The sequence below is a fragment of the Simochromis diagramma genome, unplaced genomic scaffold (genome assembly GCF_900408965.1).
Source record: "Simochromis diagramma unplaced genomic scaffold, fSimDia1.1 OVJJ01000216.1, whole genome shotgun sequence".
Lineage (NCBI taxonomy): Eukaryota > Metazoa > Chordata > Actinopteri > Cichliformes > Cichlidae > Simochromis > Simochromis diagramma.
This window is the reverse complement of record NW_024386883.1, coordinates 3,396,449-3,420,310: the sequence shown is the minus strand read 5'-3', so window position 1 is coordinate 3,420,310 and position 23,862 is coordinate 3,396,449. Positions and strand designations below refer to the sequence as shown.

The 23,862-nt window shown below is 41.9% G+C and overlaps 3 protein-coding genes across 4 annotated transcripts; all 3 read right to left on the bottom strand.

Moving 5' to 3' along the window:
• Positions 1-893: 893 nt before the first annotated feature.
• On the bottom strand, positions 894-2,730 carry LOC120734330 (U11/U12 small nuclear ribonucleoprotein 35 kDa protein-like). The gene has a single exon (XM_040033091.1). It carries the CDS (start codon positions 2,422-2,424, stop codon positions 1,717-1,719), a length of 708 nt encoding a protein of 235 aa, XP_039889025.1. The 5' UTR covers positions 2,425-2,730; the 3' UTR covers positions 894-1,716.
• A 273-nt stretch (positions 2,731-3,003) lies between these two features.
• LOC120734328 (BUD13 homolog) lies at positions 3,004-7,219 on the bottom strand. Its single transcript, XM_040033089.1, has 10 exons — positions 7,023-7,219; positions 6,780-6,870; positions 6,257-6,341; positions 5,682-6,164; positions 5,181-5,485; positions 4,977-5,085; positions 4,670-4,808; positions 4,386-4,567; positions 4,153-4,234; positions 3,004-3,920 (listed from the first exon to the last, which is right to left on the bottom strand). The coding sequence occupies exons 1-10, from the start codon at positions 7,163-7,165 to the stop codon at positions 3,827-3,829; spliced, it is 1,713 nt and encodes a 570-aa protein (XP_039889023.1). The 5' UTR covers positions 7,166-7,219; the 3' UTR covers positions 3,004-3,826.
• Positions 7,220-19,469: 12,250 nt separating this feature from the next.
• LOC120734327 (thy-1 membrane glycoprotein-like) lies at positions 19,470-21,194 on the bottom strand. Of its 2 annotated transcripts, none has more exons than XM_040033086.1 (4): positions 20,916-21,194; positions 20,303-20,393; positions 19,867-20,193; positions 19,470-19,759 (listed from the first exon to the last, which is right to left on the bottom strand). In XM_040033086.1, the coding sequence occupies exons 1-4, from the start codon at positions 21,177-21,179 to the stop codon at positions 19,662-19,664; spliced, it is 780 nt and encodes a 259-aa protein (XP_039889020.1). In that variant the 5' UTR covers positions 21,180-21,194; the 3' UTR covers positions 19,470-19,661. The 2 variants fall into 2 exon arrangements, with proteins under 2 accessions (XP_039889020.1, XP_039889021.1); XM_040033087.1 differs by having other exon boundaries at positions 20,303-20,359; positions 20,916-21,025.
• Between the last annotated feature and the right edge of the window lie 2,668 nt (positions 21,195-23,862).

Sequence of the window (23,862 nt, the reverse complement as noted above, 5' to 3'; positions counted from 1 at the left end):
CTGACAACATTGGCATCAACCCTGCGTTCAGGTGAGAGCAGGTTTATCATCATCACAGTGTCCTTCATGTAGGGAGCAGCTAGTCTGTGTCTGCGTGCTCTGATTCTTCTGATTCACAGGATCAACTTCAGCACGGTCCAAAGAGAGACTTACCCAGGCTGGCCCATCGTGAATGTCGGGTACGGTGGAAGGCAAAGACCAGCTAAGCATGACTTCTAAGCGGCAGTGGAAATCATCTTGCATGTTTGCATACATGCATGATTAATATTAAATGTCAAAGTCATATTTAACAAATGCTTGAAATTTGTCTTGTCCCAGCATGTATTCCCAATAATCATACAGTAATAAACACAAACCAGTGGAAAAAAGCCTCAGTTTTCAGTGTGTTTGACGTATATGTGTTTGCACTAACTTCATTGTCTCTTCGTATAAATAACACTATAATTGACAGCTTACTACTCAGAACATACTTGGAAATAAAAGTCAGTTCTACCTCTTGTTTTTTTCTGGTACATTAGAGAATTACCGTTTAATGAAATAAGAGATCCATTTCCCGTCATCTTTCATATTGATGACTTCAGAAATACTTGTGCACAGTTTAAGAATCCACCCAGTGACCCATAACCGAAAGCTGATTGACCTCACTGGGCAGGACCGAGGATCAGATGGCTGAGTAAGAGCTGAGTAAGCGTTTGATTCAAATTCCTGAGTTGCATGTATATGGAAAAAGGAGTAAATGTGTTTGAATACTGAGTTTTCTTCCCTCAAGTATAAATCTTGCACAACACATCCTTATCAGCTCTGAAAACAGGGGTCACATGAGGCTACACTGGAAAACTACCCAACTTGGGAAATCTTAAACGTGTTGCAACACTTTGACAAACATTAACACCTTAGATTTCAAAACAATGACGAATTTTATTGTTTATGATATAATCTGATTTACAACTTTTTAAAAAGAAATGGGGCTGACAATGTGCTCTTAAACTTATGCTTTTTTAAAAACAAAACAAAACTGCAAACTCATTTTACATTGTGAGTCACATATAGCCTTTGACCTTGAGTGTTCCGGACCAGCGAAACTTCCCTTTCTGTCAGTGAAAAGAAGTTTAACTACACATTTAATACCTGGAATATCTTAATATCAGAAAAAGAAATGCAGTTTTGTTTGTCTCAGTTTATCTACATGATAAACAACATTCTGTAGTAAATGGGAAAAAAGTCTGATGGGACTTAAATTGCAAGAAATGAAATTTGAATTGTATATGTGGGGTAATAATATTTATGATAACTGTATAAAAATACAGTTCCGATTTCCCAAAGCAATCCAATTGGACTCTTAAGCAGTGATTCTGGCTCCTGGCGCTCATGTTTGACATCCGGGATGTAAGCCTCATTTGGCTGGACACCACCCGTATTGTAATTTTTTCGCTAGAATAAAGAGTTGTAAAAAAACAACAACAAAACAACAAAACACAACAACCCTACTTTGTCATTCCTGAGACTTCCCTGAGAAGAACTGAATATGACAGCCACAGGCAGAGTCCTGATTACCATACAGTACAATCTGAAGAATATCAGCATACAAAAAAGTAACCTTTCACACAAACAGTTATCCAAGTCACACACTCATTCGCTGTCCTCCTTTGAAAGCCTTCAGCTGTGCTTTGAACCATCCGTCAGTCTTGCAGTACCGCTGAAGTGCAGCCACATGCTTCATCTCCGGTCCCGGTGCCTGCTCCTGTCTCCGTGCCTGCGGTCATCCCACTCTCGGCCTCTGTCCCGGTCATCTCTCCTTCCTCTGTTGCCCCACTCTGCTGTTCTGTGTCGGTCCCGATCCTCTCTGGCTCTCCCGCTTGGTCTATCCCACTCCCTCCCTCCACCACCACCGCCTCCTCGTTCCTGCACCGGGTCTACCCCGAGATTGATGGGTTTACGGAAAGGCCTGTCCCTGCCGCCGAACCGCAGCTGTCCGGATTCCTTTTTCCCTCCAAGCCCGCCGCCGAGCCGCCGCGGCACCCATCCTTTAAGAGTCCTCTCTTGCTCAAAATCCACGAACACTTCATGCTGGTCGACCACCAGCTTGTTGGCGTCCCGGCGGGCCCGGACCACAGACCGCTCCTCTTTGTACTCAATGAAGGCATATCCTTTGGAGAAACCCGTGACGATGTCCCGGACCAGCCGGAGCCGCTGGATGTCTCCGTACTTAGAGAACACTTTGTGTAGTTTATCTTCGGTTGTCTGTGGGTTCAAGCGGGACACAAAAAGCGTGAGCAGTGGGTCTCCAACGACGCCTTTGTTGGGCTTGTACCGGGCACCCATGGCCCTCCAGACCGCTCGATCATGGGGTTCCACGTCCGTGCCGTCGATGCTACCAGCTTTCAGCGGGTCGTACACCTTCGCTATCGGACTCCAGTCAGCCATTTTAAACTAGAACGATGGCACAGGAGACTGACGGGCTTTACAAACAGTTTTCAGGCCAATATATTTTCTGCATTAGTCGCTAATTACCCGTGAAACCATACCAGTACCGCTGAATGTTTTCACTCTTCCAAGTGCATCAACAAAAACATTCCGTAATGAAACGGGGTCCAGTGTGTCACATTTTAAAGTCCCCCTACTCCCCCGACTAAGGATACTAGAGTTCCGCAGTGCTAAGATACTTAGACCAACTTAAAACTTAAATTAAAAATAGATAACGCAGATTAATTATAGCATCAGTCGACAAATTTGCAAATATGAAGTAAGGTTTATTATTATTAATAATAATAAATAATACTTTTTATAAAAATAAAAAGTTTATAAACAAAACTTTTTATTCATTGCACAATACTACCACTTTTAAAAAAAAATAATTTTATATAATTACACCATAATCAATAGCATAGATAGTGACAGATCAAAGGCAATAGCATTGTTGTGTTATTAAGCCATTGGTCTAACATGTGCAACCAGGACACCGATTCCTTGATTCTACAAATCATTCTTCCATAATTCTTTTTGATAGTGCTGGTGGAAAGTGCCTTAAAACTTTTACAGATGTTAGACTTAATCAGACATTGCTAGAAAAAATATTAGAGCCCAACCTGATTCCCTCACTGTGAGAGTCACATCATCCTGTCAGTGTATGCACTCCCTGATTAATATGGCAAGGAATGACTTATTTGAATGCCACTTTTTTCACATCTCTGTAGGCCAGTCTTTTTAGCTACACCACAGAACTCTCAAATGTGCATTTATCTTGTACACAAAACCCTCACAGCTATACCATACCATCGACAGTCAGCTGTGGACACTCTCTTTCAGCATTTGGTTGCTGTGCACTACGTTTCATTTGGAGTCATGAGGGACATGTCTCTATTTCTATGTCCAGGACCAAAATATGTTGGTTGAAACAAGCGGTTATTTGAGTTACTGTTGCCTAATAAAATGGGTGGTAAGTGTATAAAATTATCTAAAAAGACTGAATGTCAAATGCTATCCAAGTTACAGGTGCCTGAACACTCTTGGGACAATGCATTACAAAAACATTCTTTAATAAAACACTGAAACCACAACAGCTTCTGCTCCACGGTGAATAACTTCTTACAAAAATTGTGAACATGCTTCACTTCATTTTTCTGTACAGTTCCATCTGATACACACGGTACAGTATCAAAAGGGTTTGGAAAGGTGAAACAAATTCTTCTATGTAGTTTATTTAAAAAATAACTTTTGCTGCGTAGATGCATCTAGTCTTGTTGCTCTAACAGCAGAAAAATATACATAAAGGTTGAGCAGGTGTGCTCTTTAGCTCTGCTCCAGATTCATCATTTTCTGAAAGCCTTTACATATCCTCCACACTCCATTTATAGGCCGCTTCCTGCACAGCCTTTTTATCTGCCATCCTCTGGTAGCGTTTCTGTTCAAAACCATTTGACCTGCAAGACACAAATAAAATAACCCTATTAATTATGATACGACAACCTAAAAGGCCAAAGACAATCCATTCAATTAGGCGCTAATTTAATATAGACGTGGAAAAATATGATCACAATTTCTTTACCATTAATGTGCAAAATGACAAACTGATGTGTGTATTAAAAACATTCAATATTAAACTACAAATCTGTCCTCAACAGTTTTCCTCTGTCACCGATGCACAAACTCTACCTGTCAACTCCATCCCAGCGGTACCCCGGTGGAATATTGAACCGGTTTGGAGGTGGAGCAGGGCCTTTATATCGAGGTTTCTCTACAAAAAATCAAAACAAACATACAAATAAATAAAAATACAAACAGTAGCAAAAACAAAACTGCTGCTATTTAAAAGCTTCTTACAAGGATTGACCTGGTGAAATAAAATAAAGTCATAAATAAAATAAAACATGTGTAATGTTAAACACCTTGTGTTTTTGTGCCACGGTCCTTTTTACGCCTGAGCATTGCAGCCATAGGATCGCCTTCTCTTTCCTGTTCTCTCAACATGCGGTCAAGATCCTCATCGTCACGGTGACGTGCCAGTGGCTTCTGGGCTTCGTGCAGCGCGTCCTCAAGTTTCTGCTGATGCATCTGGCTCTGTGCCAACCTATACATACATTTTAACATAAACCATTGAACCACTTTTATAATTTTTTATGTGGATATAATCACATAAACTGTGATATTTGAAATGATCATGCACATTTACCCTTTTCCCCACTGAGCGTATTTCTCGTCTCTTGCCGCTTTTTCACCAGCTTTCTTTTTCTGTTCATCTCTCTCTGAATCCAGATCCCTCCTTTTGCCACTTTTGTCTCTGAAAATCGTCTGAGCGTTACGCGATTCATCTGGTCAAAGGGGATGAATGGGTAAGTATGTAGAAACTTCATTATTTAATTTTAGGACTAAATAAAATACGACAATATAGATGATAAGCTGAAATGAGATGCATAGCTGTATGAAGCTCTTCCATCAATGGGTGTAAAAATATCTTAAGAGAGAAAAGTTGATGAAACCTTCAAGTGGCTGATTGTGTTTTTCTCTGCGTCTGTTCTCCTCTTGCTCTTTCCTTAAAACGTCCACAGAAACCAGGCCTGCCTTTCCACCAGATAGCATCCTTTGGCCCTGGTTATAAAAAAAAAAAAGACAATTAAAAATATAATAACATTTGAGTGAAATCAGATTTGACATTAATCTTTGTTCCAACACAGTCTGCTTACCTGTGACTGGCCTGGCCTACGAGGTGGTGACAAATCTCCATCCGAGTCCCTTCCACTCGGTGGCCGCACCCTGGGTGGAGACTGGTCAGAGTCTGAGCCCCGTTTAGTTTTTGAGGGCCTCCTTGGGGGAGATTGGTCGGAGTCTGAGGCGTTTCCCTTAAGGGGCCTTTTCCTCGGGGGAGACGGATCCGAGTCTGAATCATGTCTATTCTGACCCTTCTTAGCCACCGCTGACCGATGAGGATCCGGTGAGCGTTTTTTACTTAACAAGGATGAGCTGAGCTTGCTTTTGTTGGAGGCTGAATCTGACAAAGACACAGTTAATTTGTTAATTTTCATTTTGTAATGCCTTTTGAACAAAAATTAAAGATTTATTATTAGATCAAGGTATGTCTTTAAAAGAAATTTCCATTCAAAACTCATGTTAAATGGGTCTCTGCTTTTCACTTTTATTCATATGCCACACCAGATTCCACTTTACAATTTAAATGGATCACTCACCTTTACTTTGCATTTTTTCTGACTTTCCTGAACACTGTCTTGGTGGTGACAAGTCTGGGGAGTCATGGCGTCTTCTCTTGGGAGGAGAGACATCTGGAGAGTCGTGACGGCTAGTCCTGGGAGGAGAGACATCTGGAGAGTCATGACGTCTTCTCCTGGGAGGAGAGACATCAAGAGAGTCGTGACGTCTTCTCCTGTGAGGAGAGACATCCGGAGAGTCGTGACGTCTTGTCCTGTGAGGAGAGACATCCGGAGAGTACTTCCGACTTCTCTTTGGTGGAGAGATGTCTGGAGAGTCATGCCGACGTCTCCTCGGAGGTGAGACATCTGGAGAGTCATGCCGGGTCTTTTTGACAGGAGAATCCCGTCCTCTTCTCTTTGAAGACAACTCGGGTGAGTCATGTCGACCTCTGCTTAATGAGCCAGCCTCTGTATTTTGATGTTCTTTTCCATTTCCTTCTTCCGTGTCATCATTTTGATCCACTTTTAGGAGAGGAAGTAAAACTATAGTAAACAACAGTCTTAACTTAATATTGCACAAATCCCCCCCGCTACTTCTGTGACTTCTTATTTACCTCCAATTACTTTCCATCTGTTGCTGGTCCTAAAGACTTCCATCTGTTTCACTTCCTCAGGTCGATCATCAATCACCTCAGCAATCTGAACAGTTAAGAAGAGATTAAGTTTTAAAACAGAACTTGTTGACATAACAAAATTACCCAAACTACAAGCATACCCGTTTAATACAATAGATTAGATTTCAGCATTAAGTAAACGGCCTGTATTTGTATAGCGCTTTACTTAGTCCCTAAGGACCCCAAAGCACTTTACACGTTCAGTCATCCACCCATTCACACACACTGGTGATGACAAGCTAAATTGTAGCCACAGCCGCCCTGGGGTGCACTGACAGAGGCGAGGCTGCCGGACACTGGCGCCACCGGGCCCTCTGACCAGTGGTGTCCCAAATCATCAGGCGCATTTTTATTGTTTAAAAGAACCCCTCATATACAGGAGCGTATATAGCATATGTTTCCGTAATCATTTCAACTGAATGAATGGACAGGTTAGCCAGGTAGCTAGCTAACGTCATCTTACCACTGGAGCTTCTTCTTCATCCTCTTCCTCAATCTCCGTCTGCTGTGTGACCATCTGTTTCCAATCTATGTCATCGTCCACTATTTTAAGTCTTGAATCAAAGAAGTAAACACGAGTAAGTTATTACATTAGGCAGTGAGGAAAACAGCGCTGCACAACAACAGAGTCGTTAACTAGCTTAACGGCTAACAAATACAGCTAAATCTGCGGCAAAAGTCGACTAAACCGTCGCCACCGTCTCACCCCTTCTCGGGAACCTTGCGCCGCTTCTTTTTTGCCTTTCCTTTAGACTTCGGGGAATCATCGTCCGCTGATAAATAACGTTTTAGGTACTCAGCCTTGGAGAGTTCCTGTCCTTTCTTACTGCCTGTGGAAGCAGCCATCATTGTGTTGTCAGAAACTACGGGTGGCGCTGAGGTTCAAGAATGCCAGTTCGGATAGAGGATGCAAAGGATAGACTGAGATTGAGGCAGCCAAGCAAGCATGCCTAAATTGTAAACAATAATATTATTAATAAATTCGAAATAAGGGCAGTATAGTTAGCAAATATAATAATACAAATAAATTAATACAAATAAATCATGAAAGGGTTGCTGTCGCATTTTATTTGTAGTGTGAACAAGCAGACAAAAAAAATCGGGTTTGATCAAAAAATCAGAATTGAGCATCAAGACCTGCAGTATGAACGTAGCCTTAGACAGCCGTTAGCACATGATTCTCCTTATGGGGACCTGATATGTTTAATATGCTGCTGAGAATATAGCCCAGAAGAAGCGTATAGTATAGCTGTTATTTTGGAAAGAGCCATTTCTCTGTAATAAACTCTCTTTTCCAAAGATGAGTGATTCCTCAATCAGATATTTTTTTTTTAATTACTTTGTTGTGTCAGCAACATTAAATTTAAAAACTGTACTTTTGAGTTAAAATATATATTTATAATTTTAATAAATTACAAATTAAAAAGGCATGAACATTTTTTTTTGTATCGAAAAAATATCGAACCGTGACACCAAAGTATCGAACCGAACCGTGAATTTTGTGTATCGTTGCACCCCTACTATACTCCATACTGGTACCCAGGTTGTTGCACTGTATTTATTTGTATTACTTTATTACTTGTTATTCTGTTTTTTAAATCTGTTTTTTTTTTTTAATTCTGTTTCTTCATTATTCTGTTTCTTTTCGCTTTTCGCTCTCTGTACGTAATTTTCGTTCCACCTCATGTAAACATGTGATGCAAATGACAATAAAGCTTCCTTGAATCCTTGAATCAGCATTGCGACTGACCTGTGATAATGTCTGAGCATTCAAGAAGTTGGCTAATTCAATTATCACTGGCAAACCAATGTGAGTAAACTGTAAACTAATCTGGCTAAACTAAATAGCAAACCTAACTTAAAAATGTATTTACTATATTCTATAAATTAATAAAGAAAAAACTTATACTGACCATTTGTTCTAGGAGAGAGTTTTATATACAGTGGGGCAAAAAAGTATTTAGTCAGCCACCGATTGTGCAAGTTCCCCCACCTAAAATGATGACAGAGGTCAGTAATTTGCACCAGAGGTACACTTCAACTGTGAGAGACAGAATGTGGAAAAACAATCCATGAATCCACATGGTAGGATTTGTAAAGAATTTATTCATAAATCAGGGTGGAAAATAAGTATTTGGTCAATAACAAAAATACAACTCAATACTTTGTAACATAACCTTTGTTGGCAATAACAGAGGTCAAACGTTTACTATAGGTCTTTACCAGGTGTGCACACACAGTAGCTGGTATTTTGGCCCATTCCTCCGTGCAGATCTTCTCGAGAGCAGTGATGTTTTGGGGCTGTCGCCGAGCAACACGGACTTTCAACTCCCGCCACAGATTTTCTATGGGGTTGAGGTCTGGAGACTGGCTAGGCCACTCCAGGACTTTCAAATGCTTCTTACGGAGCCACTCCTTTGTTGCCCGGGCGGTGTGCTTTGGATCATTGTCATGTTGGAAGACCCAGCCTCGTTTCATCTTCAAAGTTCTCACTGATGGAAGGAGGTTTTGGCTCAAAATCTCACGATACATGGCCCCATTCATTCTGTCCTTAACACGGATCAGTCGTCCTGTCCCCTTGGCAGAAAAACAGCCCCATAGCATGATGTTTCCACCCCCATGCTTCACAGTAGGTATGGTGTTCTTGGGATGCAACTCAGTATTCTTCGTCCTCCAAACACGACGAGTTGAGTTTATACCAAAAAGTTCTACTTTGGTTTCATCTGACCACATGACATTCTCCCAATCCTCTGCTGTATCATCCATGTGCTCTCTGGCAAACTTCAGACGGGCCTGGACATGCACTGGCTTCAGCAGCGGAACACGTCTGGCACTGCGGGATTTGATTCCCTGCCGTTGTAGTGTGTTACTGATGGTGACCTTTGTTACTTTGGTCCCAGCTCTCTGCAGGTCATTCACCAGGTCCCCCCGTGTGGTTCTGGGATCTTTGCTCACCGTTCTCATGATCATTTTGACCCCACGGGATGAGATCTTGCGTGGAGCCCCAGATCGAGGGAGATTATCAGTGGTCTTGTATGTCTTCCATTTTCTGATGATTGCTCCCACAGTTGATTTTTTCACACCAAGCTGCTTGCCTATTGTAGATTCACTCTTCCCAGTCTGGTGCAGGTCTACAATACTTTTCCTGGTGTCCTTCGAAAGCTCTTTGGTCTTGGCCATGGCGGAGTTTGGAGTCTGACTGTTTGAGGCTGTGGACAGGTGTCTTTTATACAGATGATGAGTTCAAACAGGTGCCATTCATACAGGTAACGAGTGGGGGACAGAAAAGCGTCTTACAGAAGACGTTACAGGTCTGTGAGAGCCAGAGATTTTCCTTGTTTGAGGTGACCAAATACTTATTTTCCACCCTAATTTACGAATAAATTCTTTACAAATCCTACCATGTGAATTCATGGATTTTTTTTTCACATTCTGTCTCTCACAGTTGAAGTGTACCTCTGGTGCAAATTACTGACCTCTGTCATCATTTTAAGTGGGGGAACTTGCACAATCGGTGGCTGACTAAATACTTTTTTGCCCCACTGTAAACAAGCACATATTTGAGGACATTGCAACGTTATGACATTACAACAAAATAATTGGTCAGTACCAATGTTGATCCTGGATCAGCATTATTATAGGGATGCAAGAACAACACCAACACAAGAACATCAGATACACCGTCATTCATCATGAAAAACAACATGCCAGAGTCATGCCATGGCCTCAACATAAAAGACAATACCTCTTACAAATACCTCTGTCATGAGAGTGATAAACACACAGTGCAACATTATAGATTACAGATTAAGTTACTAAACTGCTGATCTTTTCTCTTGATGCATGCTCAGTCATCCAGATAATGAAATCCCAAAAAATGGATTCTGTTCATTTGGATGTAACATTTTGAGTGGGAGAAACACTTCATAACTCATCCAAGTGACTTCTTCAGTCTCAACTGACTGCAGGTTTCCTCAATCTCAAAAACCGTACCTTTGCAGAATTACTAAAACTAGCACCACTGGCAAACAGTGGGTTGTGAGGTAGTTTCTTGATCATTAACCATTTATGACTGTCACTGCTCAGTGACAGAAATACTTATGAGCCCCTGAAACAAGCCCAGGAAGTGGTAACAGGAAGAGGGTGATAGATTGTCTGAAGCAGTTAGAACAACTGCTTCAGACTATTGAACGGACCTCATACCACAGGCTATACCCAGGGACAGTCTATATTGTGTACCTTTAGGACCAATTGTCCTAAAACTCGGTCACCTATAACACCTTAAAGTTTCTGGCTTTGATCCTCAACCCGTTGGTAGGCAACTCTAAACACTACATCCAGAACAGTTAGTTTCGGTCATTGTGCAAGGGTACTGTTTATTCATGTTACAGCAACTCATGAGTGAATGAACATGGTGCAATAAAAGTACTTTTAAAAGTACATTTTTCCAAACACTTACATGTACTTAAATTTACTGGAGTAGGGTTAGGGGTTGCCACTTCAGCATGCAGTGAAATTCTATACTCTTGCTAATAACCTACTAATTTTATTCAGGCGTGTTGCAACAGGGACACATGGAAAAGTTTCCGGACACTGGTCCTCGAGGACTGGAGTTTGAGACCCCTGCTCTAGTCTAACCTCCCTGGTACCTGTCCTAGCCTGTGTAACACAGACTTCCTCCCACCCGTAGGGTTGCAGCAATATCTAATGCTTGCATCACCTTTTGCCCTTAAATGGTGTCAAATTTGTAAGGAAAATGTGAGTTGAGCACCAGAGTTGAATATGTGGGTTGCGGCCATGAAAAATTTGCCAATAACAAACAGTTTATTTTGCTATTGACACTTGTTGGGTGTCATTTATAGAATTCTGAAAAAACAAGCCACATCCACAATTTAAGATTTTATTCTTTTAACAAATAGGAGCGTCAATAACATGTGGAAGAACAACACGCAGCCACAACAGCCTGGCATCTCAGCCTCATGCTGGTCACCAGGTTGGCCACACACTGCAACTCAGCCAGTGTGTGACCAAGTGCTGTGTTGGTCACTGTGTTAAATGGGGTTGTGTCCTTGTTTTATTTTGTTACATTTTTGGAAGAACCAAACTGCAGGTTCAGAGAGTGTTTCATTTTGCAACAACAGTATGTCATTGATATCTATGATCAACTACTTATTCCAAGACAAAACCAAGTTCCCAAAGGATGTACTAAAATATATTCTGTAGATACCATCCAAGATGTTGGGTCTAAATACCCCCTTTACGAAGTTCTACCAGAGTACTGCACTCAAGCTTGTATCTTTTTCCGACTTCTACAAGTTCATTTTTTTTATGATTAATATTTTTTTTATATAAAGATTTATTTATTGCCTTTTCATCAACAAAACAAAAGAAAAAACAAACAAAAACAAACAAACAAAACAAACAAACAAAAAAACCCAAAAAAACCCCCAAAAAAACCTTGAGTGTACAAGAGCATTGCATGTGCATCGCAAATAAACAAAGTCCAGAGGACACATAGGTATAGTTATATATATACTCTCCCATGAAAATCATTCAGATATTATTACAGAAAAAAAAAATGTATGTAAACCAAAATACCCCCCCCCCCCCCAAAAAAACAAACAAACAAAAAAACAAACAAAAAACCAAAGGTTGACAAATAGTGCTCCAGGGAAAAAGACAAAACAAAGAGTTATAGCATAGTGAGTCATTAGGTTTAGGTGCATTGTTCCAGGGCTTCGGGCTGAAGTTTAGTCCATGGGTGTCAAGTTAGTTAAAGAGGCATCCAAATTAGTGGTTGCAATGATAAGCTACGTCCTCTTCAGTTCCAGTCCATTTAATTTCACACCCCTTCTCCTGTCCTTCTATTTAACAGTCCAGCACTCGCAGGGTCCCCAGATTCTCTTTAACAGCTGCAGCACTACTATCTACCCCTGATACAGGTCTCTGAGAACAAGTATCCCTCTCTGGACCCACAGTCTCCAGAAAAATGGAATACAAGTTCATTTTTAGATAAAATTTAACCTCAAGGCCCAAACACAGTCATTTTAACCTGTTTTCCTACCATCAAAATATTTATAAATACATTGCACAGCACACTTCGACACCCAGACTGTTGAATGCTTTTATTTTCAAACTTTTCAATCCAGGAAAGCCAAATGGAAAATACAAAGTATAGATTTTATTTGAACAACAGAGTCTGCGTCTAACTAATCAAAAGGTTTTTAACCCATGAAGCAGTTCAGCAAACATGTAACGCAGCAAAAATACACTAAAGGTAGAAAAGTGTTTTAAATAATTAATTAATGACGGAAGACTCACTCTAGTTTACTTGAGTTAATTTATTTAAATTCAGCAAGAAAGGGGAAAAAAATTCACAAACCCGAGGAATACTAAACTTTATGCAAAACACTCATGGGGTGGTGTGAACATAAACCAAAAAGCCAACAAATGGTGTCCACAACCTGAAAAATGGCGCCATCTTGTGGCCTCTATCTGTCCCTGTAATTCCTTCAAAGCTTTGTCCCTGTAATTCCTTCAAAGAGACTTTGCCTCCTCCTGTGTCTTATGTTTTACGGAGTCGTGGCTCTGTGAGGACATCCCGGACAGCGCGCTCAAGCTGGAGGGCTTTCATCTGCTGCGCGCGGACCGGCAGGCCTCTCTCTCTGGTAAGACCAAAGGTGGAGGTGTCTGCTTCTACATTAATAGTGGCTGGTGCACAGATGTAACAGTGATTGCTCAGCACTGCTCTTCCTCTCTGGAATACCTTTTTATTCACTGCAAACCGTTTTATTCTCTGCGGGAGTTTGCTTCATTCATCCTGGCCGCTGTTTACATCCCGCCAGATGCGGATGCGCAGGCAGCTCAGTGCGCACTCGCGGAGCAGATACTGCACATGGAGCGGACATTCCCGGACTCTCTCATTATTGCTCTTGGGGACTTTAACAAAGCCAATCTGAGCCATGAGCTTCCCAAATACAAGCAGTATATTAAATGCCCGACCAGAGAGGAGAGGACATTAGACCACTGTTACAGCACGATCAGCGGGGCCTATCGTGCGGTGCCCCGCGCTTCACTCGGACTTTCTGACCACGTCATGATCCACCTAATTCCCGCGTACAGACAGAGGCTGAAGCTCTCCAAACCTGTCGTGAGGACCAAAAAACTGTGGAGCAACGAGGCTGTGGAGGAGCTTCGCACGTGTTTGGAGTCTACAGACTGGGACACAATGAAGGCTGCTTCTAACAGCTTGGACGAGTTTACGGACACTGTCACCTCCTATATCCACTTCTGTGAGGACAGCATTGTGCCATCACGCACCAGGGTGAGTTATAACAATGACAAACCCTGGTTTACTCCTAAACTCAAAAAGCTGTGGCTGGAAAAGAGAAAGGCGTTCAGAAGCGGAGACAGGGACTGCTACAGAGAGGCCAAGTACAGGTTCACTAAAGAAGTGGATGTTGCAAAACATCAGCACTCTGAGAAGATGCAGCAGCAGATCTCAGAGAATGACTCGGCCTCTGTGTGGAAAGGTTTTAGGAATATCACCAACTACAAGCCTAAAACCCCCCACTCCACTGATGACTTGCTCTTCGCCAACACCCTCAACGACTTTTACTGCCGTTTTGACGAGCCATCAGGCAGCCTTCACACCTCCAACGGCCCCAACAATAGAGACACTTTGGACACTCATTCCCCCACCTCTCCCCCCTCCATAGAGCCATCACCACCTTCAAACACTTCACCTACAACACCCCCCTCCTCACCCCACACAAAAGAGGATTTCACACCACCTCCTCCCACCACAACTCTTCATATTCATGAAGAAAGTGTGAGGAAGCAGTTTAAGAGTCTGAATGCTCGAAAAGCTCCCGGCCCAGACGGTGTGTCTCCTGCCACCCTCAGACACTGTGCAAACGAGCTGGCCCCAGTGTTTTCTGGCATTTTCAACTCCTCACTGCAGGCATGTCATGTGCCTGCCTGCTTCAAGTCCTCTACCATAATCCCTGTCCCCAAGAAACCTAGGATCACTGGAGTAAATGACTATAGACCCGTGGCTCTGACATCTGTGGTCATGAAGTCATTTGAGCGCCTAGTTCTCTCCTATCTCAAGACCCTCACGGCCCCCCTCCTGGACCCCCTGCAGTTTGCATACAGAGCCAACAGGTCTGTAGATGACGCCATCAACATGGCCCTACACTTCATCCTGCAGCATCTGGACTCCCCAGGAACCTACGCCAGGATCCTGTTTGTGGACTTCAGCTCTGCCTTCAATACCATCCTTCCAGACCATCTCCAAGGCAAGCTTTCCCAGATGAATGTGCCTGATCCCATCTGCCGGTGGATCACTGACTTCCTGACGGACAGGAAGCAGCATGTGAGGCTGGGAAAGAATGTCTCGGACTCCCGGACCATCAGCACCGGCTCCCCTCAGGGCTGTGTTCTTTCTCCCCTGCTCTTCTCCCTGTATACTAACTGCTGCACCTCCACCCACCAGTCTGTCAAGCTAATCAAGTTTGCAGATGACACCACCGTTATTGGACTCATCTCGGACGGGGATGAGTCTGCCTACAGGAGGGAGGTTGAACGTCTGGTGTCCTGGTGCAGCCACAACAACCTGGTGCTGAATGCCCAGAAGACAGTGGAGATTATTGTGGACTTCAGGAAGCACACAGCTCCACTCCCCCCCATCATCCTGACTGACACCCCCATCACCTCTGTGGACTCATTCCGCTTCCTGGGTACCACCATTACCCAGGACCTGAAGTGGGAGCCCACCATCACCTCCGTCATTAAGAAAGCCCAGCAGAGGATGTACTTCCTGAGGCAGCTGAAGAAATTCAACCTGCCAACACGGACGATGATGCAATTCTACACTGCAATCATCGAGTCCATCCTCACCTCCTCCATCACCGTGTGGTACGCTGGAGCCACGATCAGGGACAAACAGAGACTGCAGCGTGTTGTGCGCTCTGCTGAGAAGGTGATTGGCTGCAGACTCCCATCTCTGCAGGACCTGTACACCTCCAGGACACTGGGGCGTGTAGCTCGGATCACAGCTGACCCTTCTCACCCTGGACACAGTCTGTTTGACCTGCTACCCTCAGGCAGGAGGCTCCGGTCCATTCGCACCAGAACCTCTCGCCATAAGAACAGTTTCTTCCCCTCTGCTGTTGAACACATGAACAATAACCGTATGACTGTTCCCACCACTAACACATGACCCTACGCTGTGTTCACTGCATCATTCCATGTTTGGCACTGATCACCACCTGCACTCATGTATAAATCATGTATATATCTATCTATCTACTTAGCACTTTTAATTCTTATTCTTATTTTTATTTTCATGTCTATTTAAGCTTAATTTATAACAGTATGTTTGCACTGAAGCACCGCAGCAATTTCCTAATGTTGTAAACCCGCTCAACATTTGGCAATAAAACCCTTTCTGATTCTGATTCTGATTCTGATTCTGGAAAATGCTTCACCTGTAAAAGTTCCGAAGTCCCCGCTGACAGTTTTGTTCACCTGCAGAACGTTGAGCGGCTTCAGTCGATGACGTCACAGGAGAGTCAGAACGCAAAACTAGCAAGGAAACCTATAACGTTCATCTCTGCATCATTATATTTGGATGTAATTGGTGGAGAAATATCAGTTAACACTTAGCAGCGTTCCTCACAGCATTCACTTGGCTTACTCTACATTTACATCGTGTTTTTAAAAAGCTTGCTAAAACGTTTTCAGACAATTTTAAACGACTTTCGACAGTCTGAAAGTTTTAAACCAGTCAGCTTGGACAACTGTACCGACCAGTTTCCTTCAGACTGTTTTCATAGATCAAATGGAGACAGGAGACGGAGAGCATAACGACCCCATTCGAAGTAAGAGCGTGATTTCTCTTTTCAGTTTTCAGATGGATTATCTGACAGTTTGTTAGGGTTGCAATTGCAATTCGCCCGATGATCCGCTGGCTGCAAGTCGGTCTTTCACGTGGTGTCTTGACTGAAGAAAGCCTCGTTGTTTTGAGTCAAGTGATTCTTCAAGTGCCGCAAGCTGAAATTGACGACAATCTTCCTAACAATGAAGAAAAGGCTGATATTCTTTCAGGAGGAATTGAAATTAATCCACCTCAGGAAGAAGAAGGACCCTGGGAAAATATCATAGCAGAGATCCCAGCAGAAGAAATTGAATTAAACCTGGCCCAGCAAGCAGTAGATCCGATAGTGGAAGAAATGAGATGGTTCTGGGAAGACGAAGGGTCTGATAGTGACAACGAAAGTGTCCCTGAAAATGACAATGATGACAGTGACCCTGATAACAGTAACAATGATGACAGTGACCCTGATAACAGTGACAATGAAGACTCAGACAGTGGACAGGCTGCCCCTGTGTTATTGCCCCCCAGCCCAGTACCGGGGGGTTCCAGGAGGAGACCAAGAGAAGAGGAGGACGATGAAGAGGAAGATGGGAGAGACAGAAAACATTTCAAATGCTGAATTTTGCTGCTGGACACTCAGCATTGCACCCCATCTTCCAATCCCATTGTCCGACATGTAACTCCTAAGAGACTGAATCTTGGCTGGTCTCCTCTGACCCACTGATTTAATTCCCTGCCACCAGGGACCTTTTTACCCGTGGCACAATATGATTGTGCATACAAATGGATTAGCTTTTCAATACTACCCAAGAACGAGGACGGCTCACACTGGAGCCGACACTGAACTCATCAGTGTCAATCAAACTCATCAGCAACCAGCTTCAGGTATGTTGCTTTGACTGATCATTATACCTTACAGTGATATCACCTATGATTGTAATAACTTGTTTCAGACTGATTCACTGTTTATTAGAATATAATATACATTCTGTTTCTTTCTCCAGAGGAGCTTGCATCTGATAAAAGCAGCAGGGACAAATCCAGGAAACAAATGGTTAGCCGGAAAGAGTGAAAGGGTACACCATGCACAAAGTTTTGAACCTCATTACAGCGCCAGTTTAAGATGGGGTTTTGGTCCACTCATCTGGTCTGGATTCTGCTGACTTCAATGAAGGGATAGATCCTTGCCATGAAATGCAGGAATGTATTCATAAAATATAGTTTGAGTTAGAGTTAATGGCACCAAATGTGATTTAATAGAATGAATGAAAAACTGATGTGTGTATTAAAAACATTGAATATTAAACTGCAAATCTGTCCTCAGTAGTTTTCCTCTGACACCGATGCATAAGCTCTACCGGTCAACTCCGTCCCAGCGGTACCCCGGTGGAATATTGAACCGTTTTGGAGCTGGAGCAGGGCCTTTATATCGAGGTATATTGTGGGAGTAGAAGTGTGTTTCCCTAGATCAGGGGTGTCCAACTCCAGGCCTCAAGGACCGGCACTCGAGGCCTGGAGTTGCCTACACCATTCCCTGAGCATCTAGAGCAGGGGTGTCAACACACTTGAGTCAGATGATTAGTTCATTCCCAGGCCTCTGGAGAACTTCAAGACATGTTGGAGAGGTAATTTAGCCATTTGAATCAGCTGTGTTGGATCAAGGACACATCTAAAACCTGCAGGACACCGGCACTCGAGGCCTGGAGTTGCCTATCCTGACATAAACCAAACAGCCAACAAATAGTATCCACTACCTGAACAAGCGCGCCATCTTGTGGCCTCTTTCTGTCACTATATCTCCTTCAAAGCTTTGAAGTCTGAATTAGGAAAAAGCCCAATTTTATCTGCTTTGCTTTGGTGTAGAAAGCAATGAAACATTTTCCAATACTCTAAAACATTAATTGCATGTTTTTAAGATAATGATTTTACACATTTCTCCATGGATTTATATAGCTTTGTCAGACAAAGTTAATCCGAAGTCATGCCCTTTAATTCATAAAAGCGCATTACAAACATAAAGTTACATAAAATGTGACTCAGAAAATTCACAAAAAATAGAAACAAACAAACAAAGCCCCAACATAACAATAACAGGATCGCCAAATGTATACTGCAGTTGAAGCACAGTACTGAACACCAATAAATAGTATCAATAAATAAATAGTAACAGCTTACAATAACAGTGGCAAAGCAGATCAAGCAGAAAGGTTCTGTTCTGTTGATTTTAAATCACTACAGTATGAAGCAGAGCTCACATTACCTGGAAGGGCGTTGCAGAAAAGTGGAGCATAAAATTCAAATGTAACTTCTGTATGTTTAGTCTTGACTCTTGGAGCAGAAAGTAAACCTTTTGCAAGTGATCTGAGAACAGTTCAGGGTAGCAGCTATTGTTAAGAGATTGGTGGTTGAAAGAGGAGTTAAAGAAGCCATGTATGTCCACTGTGAGCGACCATCTTTTAACAGAGGCGGTGGTTTACGACACCGTCTGCCATCTATAATCCAGTGTTGAGATCCCTTCCCAGACGCCTTAACGCCCACTCACATCCTGGGCCATCTGACCTCAGGAAATCACGTCATAGGGTGGGGTTAGGTTTCACAATGAGCTCACCTGACACCTTGGCTGATTGTGACCTACACCCATTTTCACACCTTGGCTCATGTGATTAGGTAGAGGATCATTAGGGGGTCCATTGTCCCTCTCGGTGGGTTACTCCCACAGATCTTAAATCTGGGACTCTCCACCATTGGACCCTAGAACTGAAGAAGCTTCTCGGATGAGAGGTGAAACGTCTTCGAGGAACTTAAAGAAGTCCAGACGCTTTTCTTTCCAAGCTCCTTAGAGTAAAAAGACAAGCTTCTTATGAATCCTTAGCTTTTTCTTTTAGGAGTCTTTAAAGACACCGCTTGAGGTTTTTTTCTTTTTAAATCATGCCAAGACATGACCCCTTTAAATCATTATTTAGTGTCAAGATGAAGGTAAGACTGATTTTATAATTAGAACCCCCCCCCCCCCCCCCCCCCCCCCACACACACACATGTTCCATTTTCTTCATCTCAAACTCTATCTCAGTCCAGTGAGCTCTGACTTCACAGTAAATTAGAATCAGGTTTTAAGTTGTATCTTTATTGAAAACACAGGAAACAAATGCAGCATCTTCCAAAGTAATATTTACAATAATAGTAATATTTACCCAGAGTACAGCTGTGTTTATGCATACAAATAGCAAATCGCTAAATATTTATGTTGAACCATATCTGAGTCATCATTATTACTGGAAACATTCCAATATTGTTTCAGTGCTTCTTGGAAGAAAAGATTAGACAGAGAGAGACGGTTACATCTGTGCAGCATGTTGTTCAGCGTTTTTTATGCAAGGGATGTTTGTGGACGTAGACAAAAAGCAGAGATGGGTTAGATGTGTGTGCTCGTGCACTAGCCTGTATGTTTTCTGTAAAATAGCTTTCTTAGCTATGTGTATGATAGAAGAAAAGCAGCAGGTAGACCATCCATGACCAGGAGTTCTTCAGAAGCAGGCTTACAGCTGAGCAGCTGAGAATATTATCTGCCAAAGAAGAAAAGTGGGTTCACACAGACCTCTTAATATTTGTCTTCCCCTCATGCCCACTGCTTCAGATCCACCCATACATGCACACTTGCCAGTACACTTACCCTTCTGAACAGTGATGCTTTCACCCTGCCCAGATATTTTGCACAGGAAGGTGGTGTTGTCTGAGAGTTTATCTCTGAAGTCTGACAGTGTCATTCTGTAGCCGACGGGCTCCAGCTCCTCCACTCTGCTTTTGTCTTTGAACAAGTTATTTGCTGACTCACCGGACACATTGGTGTTAATGGTCTCCTGCCTGGGTCCGATAGACCACGAGAACTGATAGGTGTTGATTTTATTAGGCTTGGGCTCGATCAGACAGTCTACTCTCAGTTCCTCATCATCTTCCACGCACACGGTCATACGCTTAGATTTTACTGGAATGAGCATCACTGGGACAAAAAACACAAAATTACATACTTTGTGAAGCAGTTTCAAACCTAAGCATTCAAGAGCTTTTTTCCCTCCTCGACAGTAATATTTCCTAAAAATGTTTCTCACCTCCCAACACTCCATATACAAATAGAGACTTAAGCATGTTGAAAAAGTCCCATCCACCTTTAAACAAAAAAAAGAAAAAGAAAGAGGAAACCTGAGGACAAAGAAAGAAAGAGCAACACATAAATTGTAAACAAGCTTGCAGTGACGCATCAAATTGTATTATGATCTCTGTGGGTTGGGCTCTCTGGGTACATATGAGGTCAAATTGGGTGAGGTCATAACAATATTTCTAGTATGGATTTTGATTTAAAAAACAAAACAAGGTTAAAATGCTCTGTCCTCTGCCTACATCCACAACTTGATCCACCTGTGGCAAAATCTAATGATGATGCAGAATAAAAAGAGGATGACACGGTTCTGGTTTTCCCTTGTTTGTTTAGCTAAACTGTTTCTCATGCCTTTCCAATTACATTGAAACACTTCATATTTATCATTATCACAAGCATTATCATTTTAATCTTAAAGGTTAAAGCCTGTTTATCTCTGCTCGCAGCTTTTGCCTGCTATCATAATCTGGGTATTTCCACAGTCTTGCTCATCTAGTACCATCCAGTGACCCAGTCCTCACATATAGTCCCTGAAGGTGCAGATGAACATCTTCTTGGGGTCTTACCTCCTGCCAAGGCTGAATGATGCAGCAGCTTCTTCCTGCGTGGTCTCGTCTGGCTGTGGAGCTGCAGGAGGTCACCTCAATGTGCTGCACCGCAAAGCCCGACAAGTCTGAGAAGAGATGGAGCAGCACAGAAATGTGGAGGGAGAGTGGGAGGGATGATGGTTGAAGAGAGAGTGCTGATTCGTCTTTCTCCTCTGCAGTGCCTGACGAAGGACATTGGTGGGCAGGTTGTCTGTGCATGGAAAGGAAAAACTCAGTCATCATTTTTACCAGCACAGTGTGAGGACAGTGAGTCTCCTCCTCCGGTCATCTCACTTTTCTCGTACATTCTGAGTCCTCTCCTCCTAATTTGTCCTTCATTTTGTTATCTTGTACTCTCTGTCTGATTTACTCTTCTGCAATATTAATGACTTTCAACATGATGAATAATTCTTTTAATGCGTTTTATGTAACAAGAATATGACTATAACCTTACTGTACTGAACAGAGGTACGACACAAATTATTTTGCAGTATAGAGAGAACACACACACACACACACACACACACACACACACACACACACACACACACACACAGAGGCTAGAAATTTCTAGCACCAGTTACAGTGACTCAGGGTCTCCATCCAGAGGCCAATTCAAGGAATTGCACAGACTGATGCAGATTTTATATAGTGCGCTTCTAACGTGACTGTGCTGGGTTTCCTGTATATGGAGTGATATAGAGACTGATTTGTGAAGGGCCCTGCTGGGCACGCTATATTAAATTGCCACAAAGTGGCTACAAAGAAATGTAAAACAACTGATATTAGACACATAATGTCATACAAAACACTGGCAAAACACACAAAACAACAAAGAAAAGAGTAAAAATGATCCAAATGAAACAAAAAGTGATAAAAGTGGGACAAAAAAATAGGTGCAAATGACCACAAAGCTACAAAGATTTGTTACAGATACAGAATAACCGAAGTGAGACAAAAACTGTGATGCAAAATGAGCAGAGATGGAAAGCAATTAAAAGCAAGTAACAAAGTAACTACGAAGACATCAAACTAATATTAGAGTACAAAAATAAGTTTAAAGAGATGTAAAATGATCCCAAGGTTACACAAAACGTGAACAAATACACAATGTGAAACATAACTCTTTAAGTGTGGGTGTCCTCAGTCGTTTACATGTTGGTTCCCACGTTCATTTAATCATCTGTGTACATATCAAATATCAAAAGTACTGTGTAAAAATGACAATATGGAAGCCATCTGCATCATCCACAGTCTGATATTTAGAGAGTAAAAACATAAGGAAACTTCTAATCAAACTTCTAATATGAACATTTTTTTTTCAATACTTTTTTACTCTCTTCGCCTGTTTTCATGATCACATGGGATTGTGCAGTTCCCAGGCTGTAAGAACACATCTGGACAGGTTGCTTGTTGCTCAGATGATAACACTGGCAGATTATTAAAATTCATACTATAGCTATAGTCCACTTACAGCTGCATGAGCTGAAAGCATTGACCTCACAGAACAGTGCTGCCTCTTTCCCTTAAATTTTCAATTGCATTCTCAGTCTTGCTTCCTTATATGCTGTAATGTTGTAGATTCAATTTCGGGTGCCTTTCTGGAGCTGCCCTCTGCAGCAGTCACCCTGGACATACAGGCAAGGGTTTAATACTTCATTTTGTAATCATTTCACCGTGATGCAGACTCGTTCATACAATTAATGTTATCATTAAATAAAATTTGTTAAAATTAGTTTATGTCATTTTCTATAATGCAGGGATGGGTATTTCAGCATATTCACATATGACAGGAAACTATTGAGTCATTTAGTCTTTCACATTCTCGCCATGAATTACTAGGATTTAAAGCAGTTTATATTTTGATCTTGTCTGATATAATGCTGTGCAAAACTCTTAAGCCACCCATCATTTATTTATTATTGCACAGTTTTAAAAAACTTCTTGAAGGACATTCAAAGCTTCTTTGGATATTTGGTTCCTTTTGTCTTCTTCTCTGTCAAGATGATCCCACAAACTCTAGGAGTACTTTTGTACATGGATAATTCCACCAATTTTGACATGATATCCAACACTACATCCAGACTCAAACAATGACAGAGTCTCCACTATGCTTTACAGATGGCTGCAGACATTCACTGTTGTACCTCCCTCCTGACCTCCTCAGTAACTACTGATGATGATTTAAACTGAGAGTTTCAAATTTGGATTAATCACTCAATAAGACCTGCTACCACTGATTTTCAGATAAGTCCTTGTGGAACTTAGCACACCTGTTTTTTCTCCCTGTTTCCCTTCTTTAAGAATGATTTCTTGACAGTTGCCTTAAGATCATTTCTAACGAGGCTTCAGTGAACAGAAAATGGATCTGCTTAAGGTCCAGATGCATCCAATTTGTAAGGACACGTTGCATGTTGAGATGTACCAAGTTTTTGGCTAATAGCTCGTCTAAACTTATTGATGTGAAAATACAATTTTGTGTCTGTTAAACTATGATATCTTGGCTTTTTTTTTTGTAGACTTGACTAAAGAAATGAGAAACAAATGATGTGTTTTTGACAGACAGTTAGTAACAAAATGCATAAAGTTGGTTCTTTGCTAAGTTGCCTGTTATGTGTGGACACAACACTGGTTCATCCCCTGAGTTAGGTGCTTTTGTATGGTTGAACGATTCATTGTACAGTACACGGACTGGATTAAAATGGGTGAAAAAGAAGAAAGACTTTAGAAGAAGTCTGCCTTCTTAAAATATAAATATATATTTATATACATACAGGAAAATATAAAGTAAAATAAAGAGACAGCACAAATCAGTTGGAACATTTTTTTTCCTGCAAAACCTAGGCTCCATTATTATTAACTGATTGCTTAATTCAAAAGGTAGCATACAGTATAGACCACAAATGTAACTGTGGCTCTATTAATG